The 14,995-nt window shown below is 43.7% G+C and overlaps 1 protein-coding gene across 1 annotated transcript in view; it reads left to right on the top strand.

Annotated features, from left to right (window-relative positions):
- CCDC7 (coiled-coil domain containing 7) overlaps positions 1-14,995 on the top strand; it is an 820,938-nt gene that overhangs the window by 261,076 nt on the left and 544,867 nt on the right. Inside the window, exon 8 of the mRNA XM_029587039.1 lies at positions 299-351. Within this exon, the coding sequence (XP_029442899.1) occupies positions 299-351 (53 nt within the window). The remainder of the gene's footprint in view (positions 1-298; positions 352-14,995) is intronic.

Here is a 14,995-nt window from a genome sequence, read left to right as displayed (position 1 = left end):
AAAGTGGGACTGGGAAGCTGCAGTTGTAATGAAAGAATGGCACTTGCATTTTTCAAGCTTGCAAGTGGTATTCTTGAAGGCTGAAAAAGTATATTAGAGTGCAAGTCAGGCAGAGTTACCGGTACTTTTCCAAGAAAATAACCTTTAGTGCAAATATTATTTTTACTATATGTGTAACATTTATTTCCCTCATTCAGAATGTTTCCTGTTTTGAGTGAATGCTTCTGCAATATCTGCTTCAGATATAGTACTAATATAAGTTACTGAATTTAGGTATGTTGTCAACCTTGTCTGACAGAGAGAAGAAAAAAAAGGCATCCCATGCACCAGTCACAAAGGCTACATCAGATGGTGAGGAATTCTAAAGTGATAACAAGAGCAAGGGACTGAAGTCTTTAAATAGGAAATAATCAGCTTGTCTCCGAGCAGTGAAGGCACTTCAAGATTCAGGAAGCTGTAGAACAAAAAGGACTTGTTTTCAGGTGTTAGTGTACCAAAATTTGACACATATTTCCAACTTGATTATATGTACTATTTCTGTGATGCACTTTCATACAAAGATTTTGCTTGTAGTCATGGGATACAAGCCTAGTTGATAAATTGTATAATATCAAAAGAATGATCCTATGTATGGATTCAGAAGTTGACTGAGTCTGTAGTACACTGGTAACCCAAATTTTTAAGTACAAATATAAAATATAATGTAAATCTCTTTTATGAAATATTGGAGATGGCATTACATTTTCATTTGGAGCTAGTGCAGAGTCCAATAACAGTACTGGTAGTTACTGCAACAACTATTACTACTACTTTTTATCTTTTCTATAATGTTACTAGATGGATTCAAGTGCTGTACATTGCTGCTCAGTGGCATTTACTAAGTCTACTCAAGACACACAGATAAGACAAATAAGAGACTTTATTTGGAAATGTATTTATTACAGGAAACATGCATAAAATCAATAAGGCTATGATCAGAAAGAGACAGGGTTTAAAATTTAAAGGAACCTTAAAAAGAGGGGGGGGGGTGGTTTGGGGGGAGTAGGGCTTGAATATGGCCAGAATGGGAGTGTAATGCACCAACGCAGAAAGTCTATTCCTGGCATGTAGTGTGGCAAAGTGTTAAGCATAAAATTTAAGCATGGATGTTAGCAATGAAAAAGAAGGGCACATAAGAGCAACTTGCCCAATGAGCAGAGGATATCAAGAGGGATAAATTGGAGATAAAAGAGGAGAGGTAATGAAGGGGTTCAGGGAGAAGGCTTGAATTATATGCAGAAGCAGATGAGAAACAATGTAGTGACTTGAGAGAAGGGTTTACATGTTTGTAATGACATTGTTGGAGGAAGATTATTTAAGGCTAAAAACTGAATAGCTTAAGTCATTTTTGTTTTGAACAAAATATGGCTCTTATTAATTTGTCAAATGCAAAATAATCTTTGAATGAGGACCAAAATGTTAGTCTGTAATGCAATACTCAAATCCTGCTCTGTGACAAAGCATTAGCCCTTTCTCAGTCAATTCTTTACTTAAAAATCCTTTGATCCCTCCTCCCCCTTCAATTACCATCTCACTTCAGTCTCCATTTCTCAAAATTCTTTAAGTATTTGGTCTTTTCTCATTTTACTGACCTCCTTTCCTGCCACAGTATTTTGCATTGTTTTCAATCTGTATTTCACTCTGGCCAAAGCACTGAAAGCACTCACAATCATGTTATCAATGGTCTCTTGTGTTCTGTAGTTAAGGATTTTTTTTTTTTTAAATCTAAGTGCTGTTCTCAATAACATCCATCACATTCTGTTAAATTCTCTTGAGAACTCAAGGAACATCTGAATATCGCCAGTCTTGGTCCCATTTCTCCGCCTCTTAAAACTCTCTCACTATCATGTTTGTGAGACTTTCTTTTATGCACAAGAAAAAATAAGCAAGTGTATGTTGAAAGTATATACTGACTCCATGGTATCTTAAAGAGGGTGCTAAACCTTCAATAAACTCAAAGGGGGTAATATTCAGCTACTGGCCAACTTACAAATTAGCAGGGTCATTTTCCAAGGTTCGATAGCCCATTATTGCGGCAGTAACATTAAAATTAGGGGAAGGGGTGGAGTTAAGGAGGTTTTTGGGAGGGGTTTAGGGAAATTGGATGGTGGCACCACTGCTGGCGATAATGTTTTGGACATTATCACTGGCAGTAGTGCGGGAAATAGCACCACCTTTTAGCATGGGGCTATGGGGGCGATACCGCACAGCCATGATGCGGCCGGCTGCACACTAGTGCCCTCCCGCCCCTTTTTTCGACCCCTTACCCCCTTTACCGCGGTAGCTCATCATTTCATAGGGAATGATGAATCTAGTCCTTAGCCAGATAAACTTTGCAGCATATTCAGCAGCTTAGCTGCACCATTGAATATACCTGACTATTTTAAAGTTAGCTGAATAACTTTATCTGCGTTTAAATCACTGTGCTTCTGTTCTCTGACTCATCTCCAGCCATGGCTCTGGTTTTGTTTACACTCATTTCACTCAGTTCTCCAGCCTCGGGATGGCGTTGCCTGGCTTTTTAAAATAAATATCGCAGGTTAACAATTACTAAATATTCCCTTCCCTCAGTGGGTTCTGTCATGGCTCCTCGGCTACTTCTTTGGTGATTTTCCTATCAGTTAAATCACCGCATTTTTGACTGTTCTTTTTTCACTAATACTTTTAAGCACTCCAAGCAGGAACTCTTTGCAAGTCCTGTTTATACTTCGTCAAGGCACAGGGACTTAAAAATTTTTTCTCTTTCCATTGGTCATCTCTAATAGAGTATAATAGAGTATTTTCCATTTATACTTCATATATACTTTATGTATTTTCCGTTTATACTTCGTCAAGGCACGGGGACTTAAACAATTTTCCTCTTTCCATTGGTCATCTCTAATAGAGTATAATAGAGTAGTCAAGATAGACTACTGCAATTCCATCTTGCAAGGTCTACCGAATTCCATTATAAAACCCCTCCAGTTGCTCCAAAATGCAGCGGCGAGAATTTTAACAAATACTAATCGGAGAGCGCATATATCCCCCATCTTAAAGGACCTCCACTGGCTCCCAGTAAACTTCAGGATCCTTCATAAATCACTGACAATTATCCACAAAAACATTCTCCATCAGACTCCTATAGATCTTTTACACCCTCTCAAACTACACTCAACGACCAGACCCTTAAGAGATGCCTACAAGGGATCATTACATGTTCCTCCACTCAAATCTGTACAACACGCTAACATCAGAGACAGGACATTTTCTACCACAGGACCCTCCATCTGGAATGCTATACCCCCGGACCTCAGACAGGAAACCTGTCTACTAACTTTTAAAAAGAATCTGAAGACATGGCTATTCTGCCAAGCCTTCCCTGCTAATAGCTCAACAGCCTGATTTAGAATTATCATGCCTGCCTCCCATTCTCTATTGTAAATAGTAATTTATTTATTGTATATAGTAATTTATCTTCGTTCTCCCCTTCTTTTTTCCTTCTCCCAGTTAAGGCAACCTTGTTAGAATGTAACTTTTATGCTCCTTCAAATTGTCTCTTGTTATATGGTTGGTTATTGTTTCTGCTTCGTTCGATGTAAACCGAGTTGATTTGATCTGTATCAAGAAAGTCGGTATATAAAAGCCTTAAAAAAAATAAAAAAAATAAATAAATAATACAGATTGCATTCTAAAATTTTAAAGTCAGCCTTTGTTCCTCCCGATGCAGCTCTGCGAAACATGGTCCCATGTCGGGGGACTGAATTCCCTAACATCTACCTAGGCAACTGTTTTGTACATCTTATTAGATTCTTATAGACCTTTAAATTAAAGCTATTCTAAAATTAAATTTACTCATTTTGCTAATTACTTTGATTTATTGTCCTCACCAATAATCCACTATAAGTATTATCATAGCACACAATTGTCTTTTTGCTATTTTTACTTTTGTGTTTCCTGCGCTTTGGTCCACCTTTTCCTTTGTGGTAACTTAACTTCATCCCAGAAAGCCCCTGGAATGCCTCATCTTGTCTGGCTAAATTTTACCTGTATATTAAGTTATCCAGCTAAGCTTTAGCCAGATAAGTGGCTGAAATATTCAAAAGTTGGAATTTAGCCAGAAATCTCACAAGCTATTAGCTAAATGCCGCTGAATAAGGACCCCAAAATTGACTTGTAATGACTCATCATAAGTATAAAAACATCATTTCACCACAGTGTCAACTACAGAATATAAGAGAAGCCACAATCACATTGCTCACTTCGACATATATACAAGAAAAAAGGAAAAAGTATGTATTGAAAATATATATACTCTATAGTATTATAAATGGGATGATAATCCATTGCTAGACTTAAAATTGGCTTGTAAAGCGTCATCATGAGGCCAATATTTAGTAGGCTGTTCAGTGGAAAGGTTATCCTACTGAATATACTTGACTTCCTACTGTCCCTTTTGCCATTGTGTAATAAAAGGCTCCCTGCCAGCCCCCCTCCTCAAGCGCACATACAGTGCGCCAGACCAGCAGAATCCATGCCAGGAGCAAAGTAACCTCTTATCTGCTTCCGGCGCTTCCAGTGCTTGTCATAGAAGAACAGCACTGGAAGAGCCGGGAGCAAGTAAGTGGTTACCTCACTCTTGGCAGGGTTTCTGTTGGTCTGGAAGAGGTGGGGGAGGCAGCAGGAAGTCGGGGAAATTAGAGATCCCCCCCAACACATTTTACTATATGGGGGTGGGGGGGGGAGGGTTGAGGGGTTTGAATGGCTCAGCTCATTGGCCCCAATATGGAGGGTGAGCATCAGGCAACTGGCCTGCAAATTGCTTTTTTAAAAAAATTGTAACTGTGCTATTTACCTGGCTGTCTTTTGAAGATAACCGGATAAGTAGTACGTTATCTGACCACACAAGACCGTATTTCTTAAAAACCTAAGGGCCGGATTTTATAAATTAGCGCGAGCGCGTACTTTTGTTCGCGCACCAGGCGCGAACAAGAGTACGCGGGATTTTAATAGATACGCGCGTATTCATTAAAATCCGGGGTCGGCGCGTGCAAGGCTGCCCAAAATCGGCAGCCTGCACGCGCCGGGACGTGCAGCCTGCCTCCGTTCCCTCCCACCCCCCCGCACCTTCCCTTCCCTTCCCCTACCTAACCCACCCCCCCGGCCCTATCTAAACCCCCCCTAACTTTGCGCGCGCCGGCTGGCTGCTCCGCTCCATGTTCCGGTCCCGGGGGCTGGTCCGGAGGCCGTGGCCACGCCCCCGGAACGCCCCCGGGCCGAAACCACGCCCGCGGCGCCGCCCCTTAAATGTCACGTCACGCGCGACATGCCCCCAAAATTCCATGTCATTCCGGGCACGGCCCCCGACACACCCCTCCATGCAAGCCCCGGGTCTTACGCGCGTCCCCCTTTGAAAATCTACCCGTAAATGTCTATATTCAAACATGTAGTTGGATAACCTTAGTCAAGTATATTCAGAGTCAAGTTATCCAGCTAACCTAGCCGGATGTACTTGATATTTGACTAAGTTAGCCGGATAACTCAACCTCTCCCTGGGATGCCCATTTTTATCCTGCTAAATTATAGTCAGATGACTACTTATCCAGCTATACTTAACTAAATATAACTATATATATATATATATATATATTTTATTTATTTATTTATTTATTTATTTTATTTTATATACCGGCAACCGTTTGCACATCGTGCCGGTTTACAAGTAACTTATAAACAAGGAATATATAGGCGATATATAATAATATATATATAATTTAGCTGGATAAGTATATATATATAATTTAGCTGGATAAGTGGTGGAATTTGCCAGATTTGTCAGTTAAATGGATACATTTTGAGTTATCTGTCTAAATAGCTTTTGAATATGGCCTCCATAAGTTCAAAAGCACCCCATTTATTAGAGTCAGTATATATTTTCAGTACACACTCTTTTTTTTTTCTTATGCATATGTTGAATTGAGCAATGTGATTGTGTCTTTCCTATATTCTTTAAGAGAATCTTTTTTATACCAAAGCCTCTGTTTTCTGCAACCCCAGGGCTCTGTTTATGGACCCTTGATTTTTCTGTCCCTAATCCTTGGTCAGCTAATCACTTCTTTATATACAATACTAAATTATGTATTTCCTTTCTTTCAGTGTCCCTTCCTTGTTAATTTATTCTCCTATCAGGGCCATGTCAATGTGTGGTTCTTGTTCTATTTTCTTACAGCTAAATGTCTCAAAAGAAGTTCTTGGATGAGAAGAACTTCCTTTAAAACTTAATTTCTTTGTGTCTTATGTCACTTATTGATATCACATATCCCTTCTCTGTTATTAACGTTCATATTCTTCTTTATCTTTAATAATCTTTTTCTTCTCGGTTCTCATATATTTATAAAACTGCCTCCTACTATCTCCACCACAGTGTCGTCATCACCTTGACTCATCCTTGACATATTTTTGACTCATGATTTCCTTATGATTTGACTACTGCAATCCCCAAATCCCAATTTGTTAGACTTCAGTATGTCCAAAATTACATTGCACATTTTTTTAAATATTAAAATACATTTCTTATCTCTACAGAACTTCATTGACTCCCCATTTGTTTCAGGATTTGATATGAAAGTTGCTTCTTAGAATCATCTATGGGACTTCCCCTTAATACATCTTCAAACTTATTACTCACATTCCCTTTCCCTTCCTGCTCTTTCCACTCCTTAATCCATTTTCTTGTCATTGCTCCTCCCCTCCGATCTGGGCTGGCCATTCTTAAACAAGTGGCTTTCAGTTTCTCAGCTAAGAAATTTGGGGCCGATGCAATATTAAATGTGGAAAGCGGGCGCTGACTTTTCAGTGTTTGCTTTCTTTATGTGTGCATGACGCCTGCAAGGGGGGCACCATGCAATAAACAAATTAGGGGGTCGCGCTAGCAAGGAGGTGCTAGGGTCGCTTACGGGACCTTAGCACTTCCTTTCTAATGCGACCCGGCAGTTACCGGCGGTTTGCCAGTTAAGAACACCAACGCCGATAAACTCGCCGCTGGTTTTCATAATGCAATCGGCCGGTTATGAAAACCAATCCGAGCATATCGGCGTTGGTCTTCAAAGCGGCCGGCAGAGGTTTTTTTTTTTGTTTTTTTTTTAACTTTTAAAAAAGTACAGAAAAGCAGTTTTTTCCTGCTTTTCTGTACTTTTTTTCAATGCGCTCAGCTGCTCCAGGCAGACATTAATAGCTGAGCGATAAATGTGCATCTGAGATACACATTTATTTTTTTGCATTTGGAGTGAATGAGTAATAGCCTCATTCACATACATTTGCATGTAATGAGCGCTATCTCATTCACTCCGTGTCAGATGTGCTTTAAATAGGCACTAATCCCCTATTGCATTAGGGGGTGGATTAGCGCCTATTTAACCCGCGTCTGACTGCGGGTTATATAGTGCGCTCGGCTGAGCGCCCTGTATTGCATCAGCCCCTTTGTGTGGTGAGGTAATCACGGAGTTCATATTAGAAGCTTTTTGGGATGCTCACCAGTTCTTTTAAGCGCTGCATTTGGACCTGCTTTCTGTAACATTAGATGCTGCAGGAGTCAGCTAGGATTGACTAGTGTACATAATTTCTTCCTTGAGTTATACTTCCTTCTCACAGGACAAGCAGGATGGTAGTCCTCTCATATGGGTGACATCACAGGATGGAGCCCAATCACGGAACACTTTTGTCAAAGTTTCTAGAATTTTGACTGGCACCTACTGGGCATGCCCAGCAATGCACTGACCCTGCAACCAGCAGGGGTCCCCCTTTAGTTTTCTTTTTTCCGCGCAGTAGTAGCTACGCGGGTTAAGGAGCTCTTCAGAGATTCCTGACAGGAAATTTTCCTCATGGAACTTTATCAAAAAATTCAAAAATTTTCTACCCCATAGGGGTCCCCTTATTGATATCTTTGCTCCGCGGTAGAACGGTAAGTTTTTTACCTGCTTGCGGTCAATTCCCGTCGAGTTTTTCCCCTTGTGGCCTATCGGCCATCTACTGCACCGCGGCTAAATTTTGTCGAGGCCATGGCGTCGGTTTTCCGTCGGTGCCCTGACTGCACTCGAACAATGTCCATCACTGACCCTCACACGGTCTGTGTGATGTGTTTGGGGTCTGACCATGATGTCCTTACTTGCACCAAATGTGCCCAAATGACACCAAAAGGTCGCAAGGCTCAGCTGGAGAGGATGGGTCTTCTCTTTTAGTCAGAAACCCCGACTCTGTCGATAGCTTCGACGTCGTCTGAACCACTGCCGTGTAGTTCACGCCAGCTCCGGGAAACCGCTGCTCCCCAACCGACTTCGACGACTCCATGGGTGTCGACCCCTTCTATTCCTCCTCAGGAAAAAGACCGAGGAGAACAACGAGAAAAGCATCAACACCGCCATCGAAAAGCCCAGACCACCAATACAGGCAAGCCCTCAGCATCAACATCGTCTGAGCCACCGACAAAGAAGTCCCGTACAGAAAAGGCCCATCCTCTTCTGTCTCTGGGTCACCGAGGCATTCCCCACCTGGACAGGTGCCGGGAGCCGCGATTCCACTTTTACCAGTGGACCCTCTGGCTACGCCAGTGCTGCCTCCTACTCTGGAACCGGGCATCCATGCCCCAGGTTTCCGTGAGGAATTGGATCGGATGATCCAAGAGGTCATCGGTAAAGCACTCCAGGGGTTCACACCTCCATCGATGCCGGTGCCGATTCCTGATCTGGCCACCCATCCGATACCTATGGCACTTGCACCGCTATTGGCAAGAATGGATGCGTTAATTGATGCCCTTCCACCGTTGAATCCAAGGGATCGATGGCCCCGATTCCTTCCTCACCGATACCCTTGTCATCGGAAGAAGAAGAAGAAACACCGATCTCCATTCTGCCCTCCAGAGTGCTGCCACCGACATATCCATCAATGTCGCCGATTCCACGGGTACCTCCATCGATGCCTCCGATGCCTCCCTCGATGCCAACAATGCCCCCATCGATGCCTTCGATTCCACCTCCGAGGCCATCGATGCCTAGGCTCGAGCCTTCCGGAGTAACACCGTCACTCTCTTCTGATGATCATATGGGAGCTGGTGATGAGCCTTATGATCCTTGGACCGATGATTCGTCCCAGGATACTGATGATCTGCCTTCACAGCCCTCTCTTCCTCATGAAAGGAAGCGTTCTCCTCCTTTATCAACTTTGTAAAGGAAATGTCTGAAACGGTTCCATTCCAGCTTCAGACTGAAGAGGACTCTAGGCATCAGATGCTAGAGCTTCTCCAGTTTCTCAATGCTTCTAAGGAAATCATGTCTATCCCTATTCATGAAATCCTCTTAGTTCAGTCAGCCCCTGGCTTCCAGAGAACTCAATTAGATCATCACTCAGTGGTTGTGGAGTCAGCCCAGAAGAAGGCACGATGCCCCAAACCTCATTCTTCCATTCCCCCAGGAAAAGAACAAAAATTCCTGGATGCATTTGGAAGGCGTGTATTCCATGGCTAAATGCTCATCTCTCGCATTGCTTCCTACCAATTGTACATGACCCAATACAAAGGGCTCTGTTCTCAAAGATTCAGGAAGTTGCTGAAGCCTTACCTCTGCAATTCCAGGATCAGCTTTATGCCCTAGCACTGAAAGGCCTAGATGCTGGCAAACATGAGGTACGGTCGGCATACAATATCTTCGACACTGCCTCCAGAGTATCGGCGGCAGGAATTAGTGTGAGGAGATGGGCCTGGCTAAAGTCTTCAGACCTCAGACCAAAGGTACAGGACAGGTTAGTTGACTTGCCCTGTATGGGGGATAATCTTTTTGGAGAAAAGATTCAAGAAGCAGTGGCGCAGCTCAAGGACCACCAAGAGACTCTGCGCTAGCTCTCCTTACTGCCTTTCTGATCTCTCTTCCTCTTCCAAAAGATCTTTTAGGAGAGACTCCAAGACATAAGTCTACCGGCAAAGGAGATATTATCCCCTGGAGTGCAGGAGTCGGCCTTCTAAGCCTTACCAAAAAGGCCAATCCAGGTAACCTCGAGTACAGAAGTCATAGCCAGCCCCCCAGCCAGGTCCAGTGTCTGGCTTTTGACTCCTTCCTAGAGAGCAGTACCCAGCCTCCACTTCCGGCTAGTCCTGTCGGAGGCCGGTTGTGCCACTTCTCCAGACCATGGCATATGGTCACCACAGATCAGTGGGTTCTCGCTGTAGTAATTCAGGGTTACCACCTCAGCTTTCTCTCTGATCCACCAGAGACCCCACCTCGGCTGACGTGAGGAACATCTGACCACTCATCACTCCTGGAGCAGGGGCAGAGGTTCTATTTTCGGTATTCCCTGATACCAATAACGTCAGGTGGTGTTCGCCCAATACTGGATCTTCGCACCTTAAACAAATACCTACAAAGAGAAAAGTTCAGATGGTGACCTTGGGTTCTCTTCTTCCCCTTCTCCAAAAGGAAGGCTGGCTCTGCTCTCTAGACCTCCAGGACGCCTACACACACATTTCAATTACTCCGTCACATCGCAAATTCCTGCGGTTCCTAGTAGGCCCAAAACACTTCCAATATCGCGTGTTTACCATTCGGCCCTAGCATCTGCCCCACCAAGTGCCTCGTAGTGGTAGCTGCCTTTCTCAGGAGTCAAAGTGTCCACGTCTCCCCCTATCTCGACGATTGGTTGATCAGGGCTCCCACTCAGCAAATTGCACTGATGTCCCTACGTCTCACTTTGCATACCCTGATCTCCCTAGGGTTCCTCATAAACTATCCAAAATCCAGGCTAGTTCCTTCTCAAACCCTATATGTTATAAAATCCGGGGTCAGCGCACACAAGGGGGTGCACACTAATGTACCTTGTGCTCGTTGAGCCCTAGGGGAGCCCCGATGGCTTTCTCCGTTCCCTCCGAGGCTGCTCCGAAATTGAAGCGGCCTTGGAGGGAACTTTCCATCCGTGCCCCCCACCTTCCCCTCCCTTCCCCTACCTAACTTGCCCCCCAGCCCTATCTAAACCCCCCGTAACCTTTGTTTAAAAAGTTGCGCCTGCCTCTGGGCAGGCGTAGGTTGCATGCACCAGCCGAGTGCCAGTGCGCGATCCCCTGGCACGGCCGCTGTGCCAGAGGCCTCGGTCCTGCCCTGCCCTGCCCCTTTCACAAAGCCCTGGGACATACGTGCATCCTGGGACTTGCGCGCGTCACCGGGTCTATGCAAAATAGGCTCGGCGCGCGCATAAATCCTTTGAAAATCTGGCCCTATGTTTATGAGGCTGAGATAGTCCCACTGATCTTTGTCGTATACAGGGCCGCTGAGTACTTGTTTTCGCCGCAAACTGCGGCGAATCTGTAGCCCCAAACGTCCCCTATTACCCCTGAGCAGAAAAAAACGGAGGAAAAAATGGTAGTGAGGATGATGGCAGATTAGCGGGGAGAAGGCCCAAAGCTGATTCACTGTCACTGCTGGGTAGGTCGCACCGATCTTGTGCGCATTGTAGGCCCCAGAACGCTTGTTGTCGCTGCAAATGATGGCGATTCGATAGCCCTCAATATCCTCCACAGCCCCGTGTTCATTGTAGAGGCAACTGAAAAAATTGGAGGGGGGATGGTGGCCGATTAGGGGGAAGAGGGCCCGGAGCTAGTTCGCTACCCTGCCGCCCGCGGTGACATCATCCCGGAAGTCCCCAATCAGTCTTTATTCTGTTGGCTTCATGTCTGTTGTGTTCCTGATCTTTTCATAAGTTCTGTCTGGTTCCTGCAGTCTGTCATTGGACCTAACTCACAGTTTTTCACCTTGGACCTGCCCTTGCCCTAACTGCTTACTGGATCTGTCCTACTGTTTCTTGAAGTACTATCATCAGTTTACTGTTTTAAACTGTTTCTTGTTGGCTGCTTTCTTTCACCCTGTTTATGAACTAACACCACCAAACTTGTCACTGTTGATGGAACAGTTTTCTCCTATTCTGTCTGTAAGATGTGCCCACAGCCTTCCCTTTTCTTTTTGTGCTACTGAGTCACTCTTTTTTTAAAACTTTTATTAAAGTAGGCACAAAAAAGTACATTAGAATAAGACATCAAAATGATTAAAAGTGCAAATGTAACTACTTGTACTGTGAGCATAAGAAAACTTAGTACACAATAATTATATGATGGACAATTAATAATTATGTCCTGTTTGGTAGGTTAGACATGATCAAAAGATAACCCATACCAATTTTCAACATAGGCAGATCAATAGGGATATTAAGCATACATCACAGATAGTAGGCCCCGATGATAACAATAGTGGAAGTAAACCTAATATCCAGCTCAAACATTAAAGTGAGAACGTTCAAGATGGCTTCCATCCCATATTTTCCATCATATTTTGATACTTGTCTCTGACATAAAAAGTGAGGAGCTCCAAGGAAAAGACATTCCAAACTGTCTGGCATCAAAGAGTAGAAGATGGGTCTTTTGCAGAACCTCCATTTTTGAGCGATATTTTATCCTGCTGCCACCAGCAAATGAATCACTAAGGGAATACCACCTTTTTGTGAAGCAGGTAATACCTGGAATGGGGAAACCCACTAAGATTATAGCTGGGTCAAACGGTAGAGAGACCTTAGTAATAGTATATGGCCATGATATAACCTCCCTCCAAAAGTTTGTTATCTGAGGACATGACCATCACATGTGGAATAAGGAGCTCTTCTCGCCACAGCCCCTCCAGCATCTGTTTGAGTCACACAGTTTCATTATATGCAATCTAACTGGAGTATGGTACCAGTGGAGCAATATTTTTATAACCGTTCTCTCTAATGGTCATACACAATGAATTGCCTTTATAGAGTTGCCAAATTATGTGATCCCAATCTTTATCAGTTATGTTCTTACCCAAGTCTAACTTGATGAAGAAGCAATAGGATCTGCTTCTTCATCAAGTTAGATCCGATAAATCTTAGAAATCAAGCCTCAATTGGTAACCTTCCCAAGAAGTAAAGCCTCAAAAGCCTTCATTCTTCTACTAAAATCAGATGAACCCTTATCCAAAGAAAGAGTCCCCTGTAACTATAAATACTGAACACCAGAATAGCAAAAACCTTCTCCACCTTGAAACAACTGGCCTGCATGATTTAGGCCTCAGTCAGAAAACCAGGAAAGGTTGGTCTTATTAATGTGCTGAGGGAAACAATGGTTATTCTACAATGGAATTATTGAGGATAATTGGGAAAATATCCATCCACGCAAAACCAAGGAATTCCATAAGTGTAGGATCCCTGACAGTAAAGGTATTACATATTAAACTTTTCTGAGTTTGGTAAGAGAAACCTAAAAGGCTTGAAAGGAGGTAGAGGGAGGAAGCAAAGATCTTTCCAGAGCAACCCAGTGTTTTTCATCCGGAGATTTCCACAGCATAAAAATGCTTTTCAAATGAATTGCCCATTGGTATGCCCCAAAATCAGGAAGACCTAAGCCACCCTTTTTCTTTGAGCTCCATCAAAATTTTATCAGCTATCCTCACCCATTTTCTCTTCCAGATAAATGCAGAAAGGTTTGAATTGAGGTTGGGGAGAAACGAGGAGGGTGGTATGGGATACCGAGTGGAACTTCTTAGGCTGGAGGCATAAACCCACACTTACTCCAGCCTTTTCTCAAAACACTTTTAGTTTATTTGCACTTTCAGCTTATACACATTAGTAGATTGCCTGTCCTCAGGATTGCAGTTTTTCAGCATTAGGACAGTGATGTTACACAGTAGCTGCTTCTCCTGGAGACCTGGGCCTGGCCTACTAATCCCAGATGGCTCTGCTTCTTAACCTCTCCCAGCAGGGTCCTGCCCACAGAACTCTTCCTGTCCAGGCAGGGGTCCAACCCCACAGAGCTCTGTGCTCTGTGGGATTTAAGATGGACCAGGCTATGCCTGGTCCCACACAGGTTAAGGAGGGGGTCTAGGGCCCTCCTTCACATACCTTCCCCCTCAGCTTGAACCCATTGGGGCAAGCATGTTCACTCACCCTGAATTTGAACCAGGGAAGTGACTTTACACTTCAATATACTCTTTCTGGCCTCCCATCAGCTAAACTCTTGGTTAGGGTTGGGGTCCCAGGAGTGAGGTCATCCCACACATTAGAATTCTTTTATCCACTTCCAATTTAGCACTAAGCTCAAGATAGCCGCTATAGGGTCATGGTCTTTTTTTCTCCTTAGAATTACTTTTAACCAATCCCCACCCAGTTACCCTTTTGCCCATTGTCCACCCATAGTCCTTTATTCGAGCCCGTGTGGAACTCCAAGTTCCATTTCTCCTTTGGCAGGACTCTCTTGACTTCTTTTGGGTGTTGATGTGGTTTCTGTTCCAACTTATCTCACTGCTTTTCTATGCAGATTCTGTGGTACATCCTTCTAAGGCTTTCCTGCATTTGTTTCTCCAGCACTCCTAGCTTGGCTTGCACATTCATTGGCTCTGCTTTTCTTTCCTTCATGGAGGTTATTAGCTTCCAACTCTCTTTCCAAACCGGAGTTCTTTTCCCAAAGAATTTTGGAGTGGCTCATCAAACACCTTATCCTCAGGACTAACAAACTTTTCCTCTTGCTGTTTGTAATCTAGTTACAATCAGGTGTCTTGCTTCTCTGATAACTTTTTCTTTGTCTACTTTCTTTATTGGCATCTCGCTGCCTCAAGTTTCTCTTTCAGTGTCAGACTCCCCAACTTCCCTTCAGAATTAGCTTTCTGTAATACCTCCGGTTCCTTTATCTTGGTTCCAGCCTCCTGCAGTCTGCTCAAAACATCTCCTATTTCTATGAGATGCCTGTTTCTTCTGCACTTTCTAACTTGGATCTCCAAGCTTCCAAAGCTCTCTCTTCTCCTTCTATAGTGTTTAAGTGCAACTGCTTATTTTCAACGGGCTGATGCATGCCAGTACGGGAGATATGCGTGTGGCTGGGCTGTGCACGCACCGTGCACATTTTCAAAGCACCATGGCCACACACATATCTCCTTGT

Source organism: Rhinatrema bivittatum, chromosome 2 (genome assembly GCF_901001135.1).
Source record: "Rhinatrema bivittatum chromosome 2, aRhiBiv1.1, whole genome shotgun sequence".
NCBI classification, from domain to species: domain Eukaryota; kingdom Metazoa; phylum Chordata; class Amphibia; order Gymnophiona; family Rhinatrematidae; genus Rhinatrema; species Rhinatrema bivittatum.
This window is presented reverse-complemented; position numbering and strand designations above follow the sequence as displayed.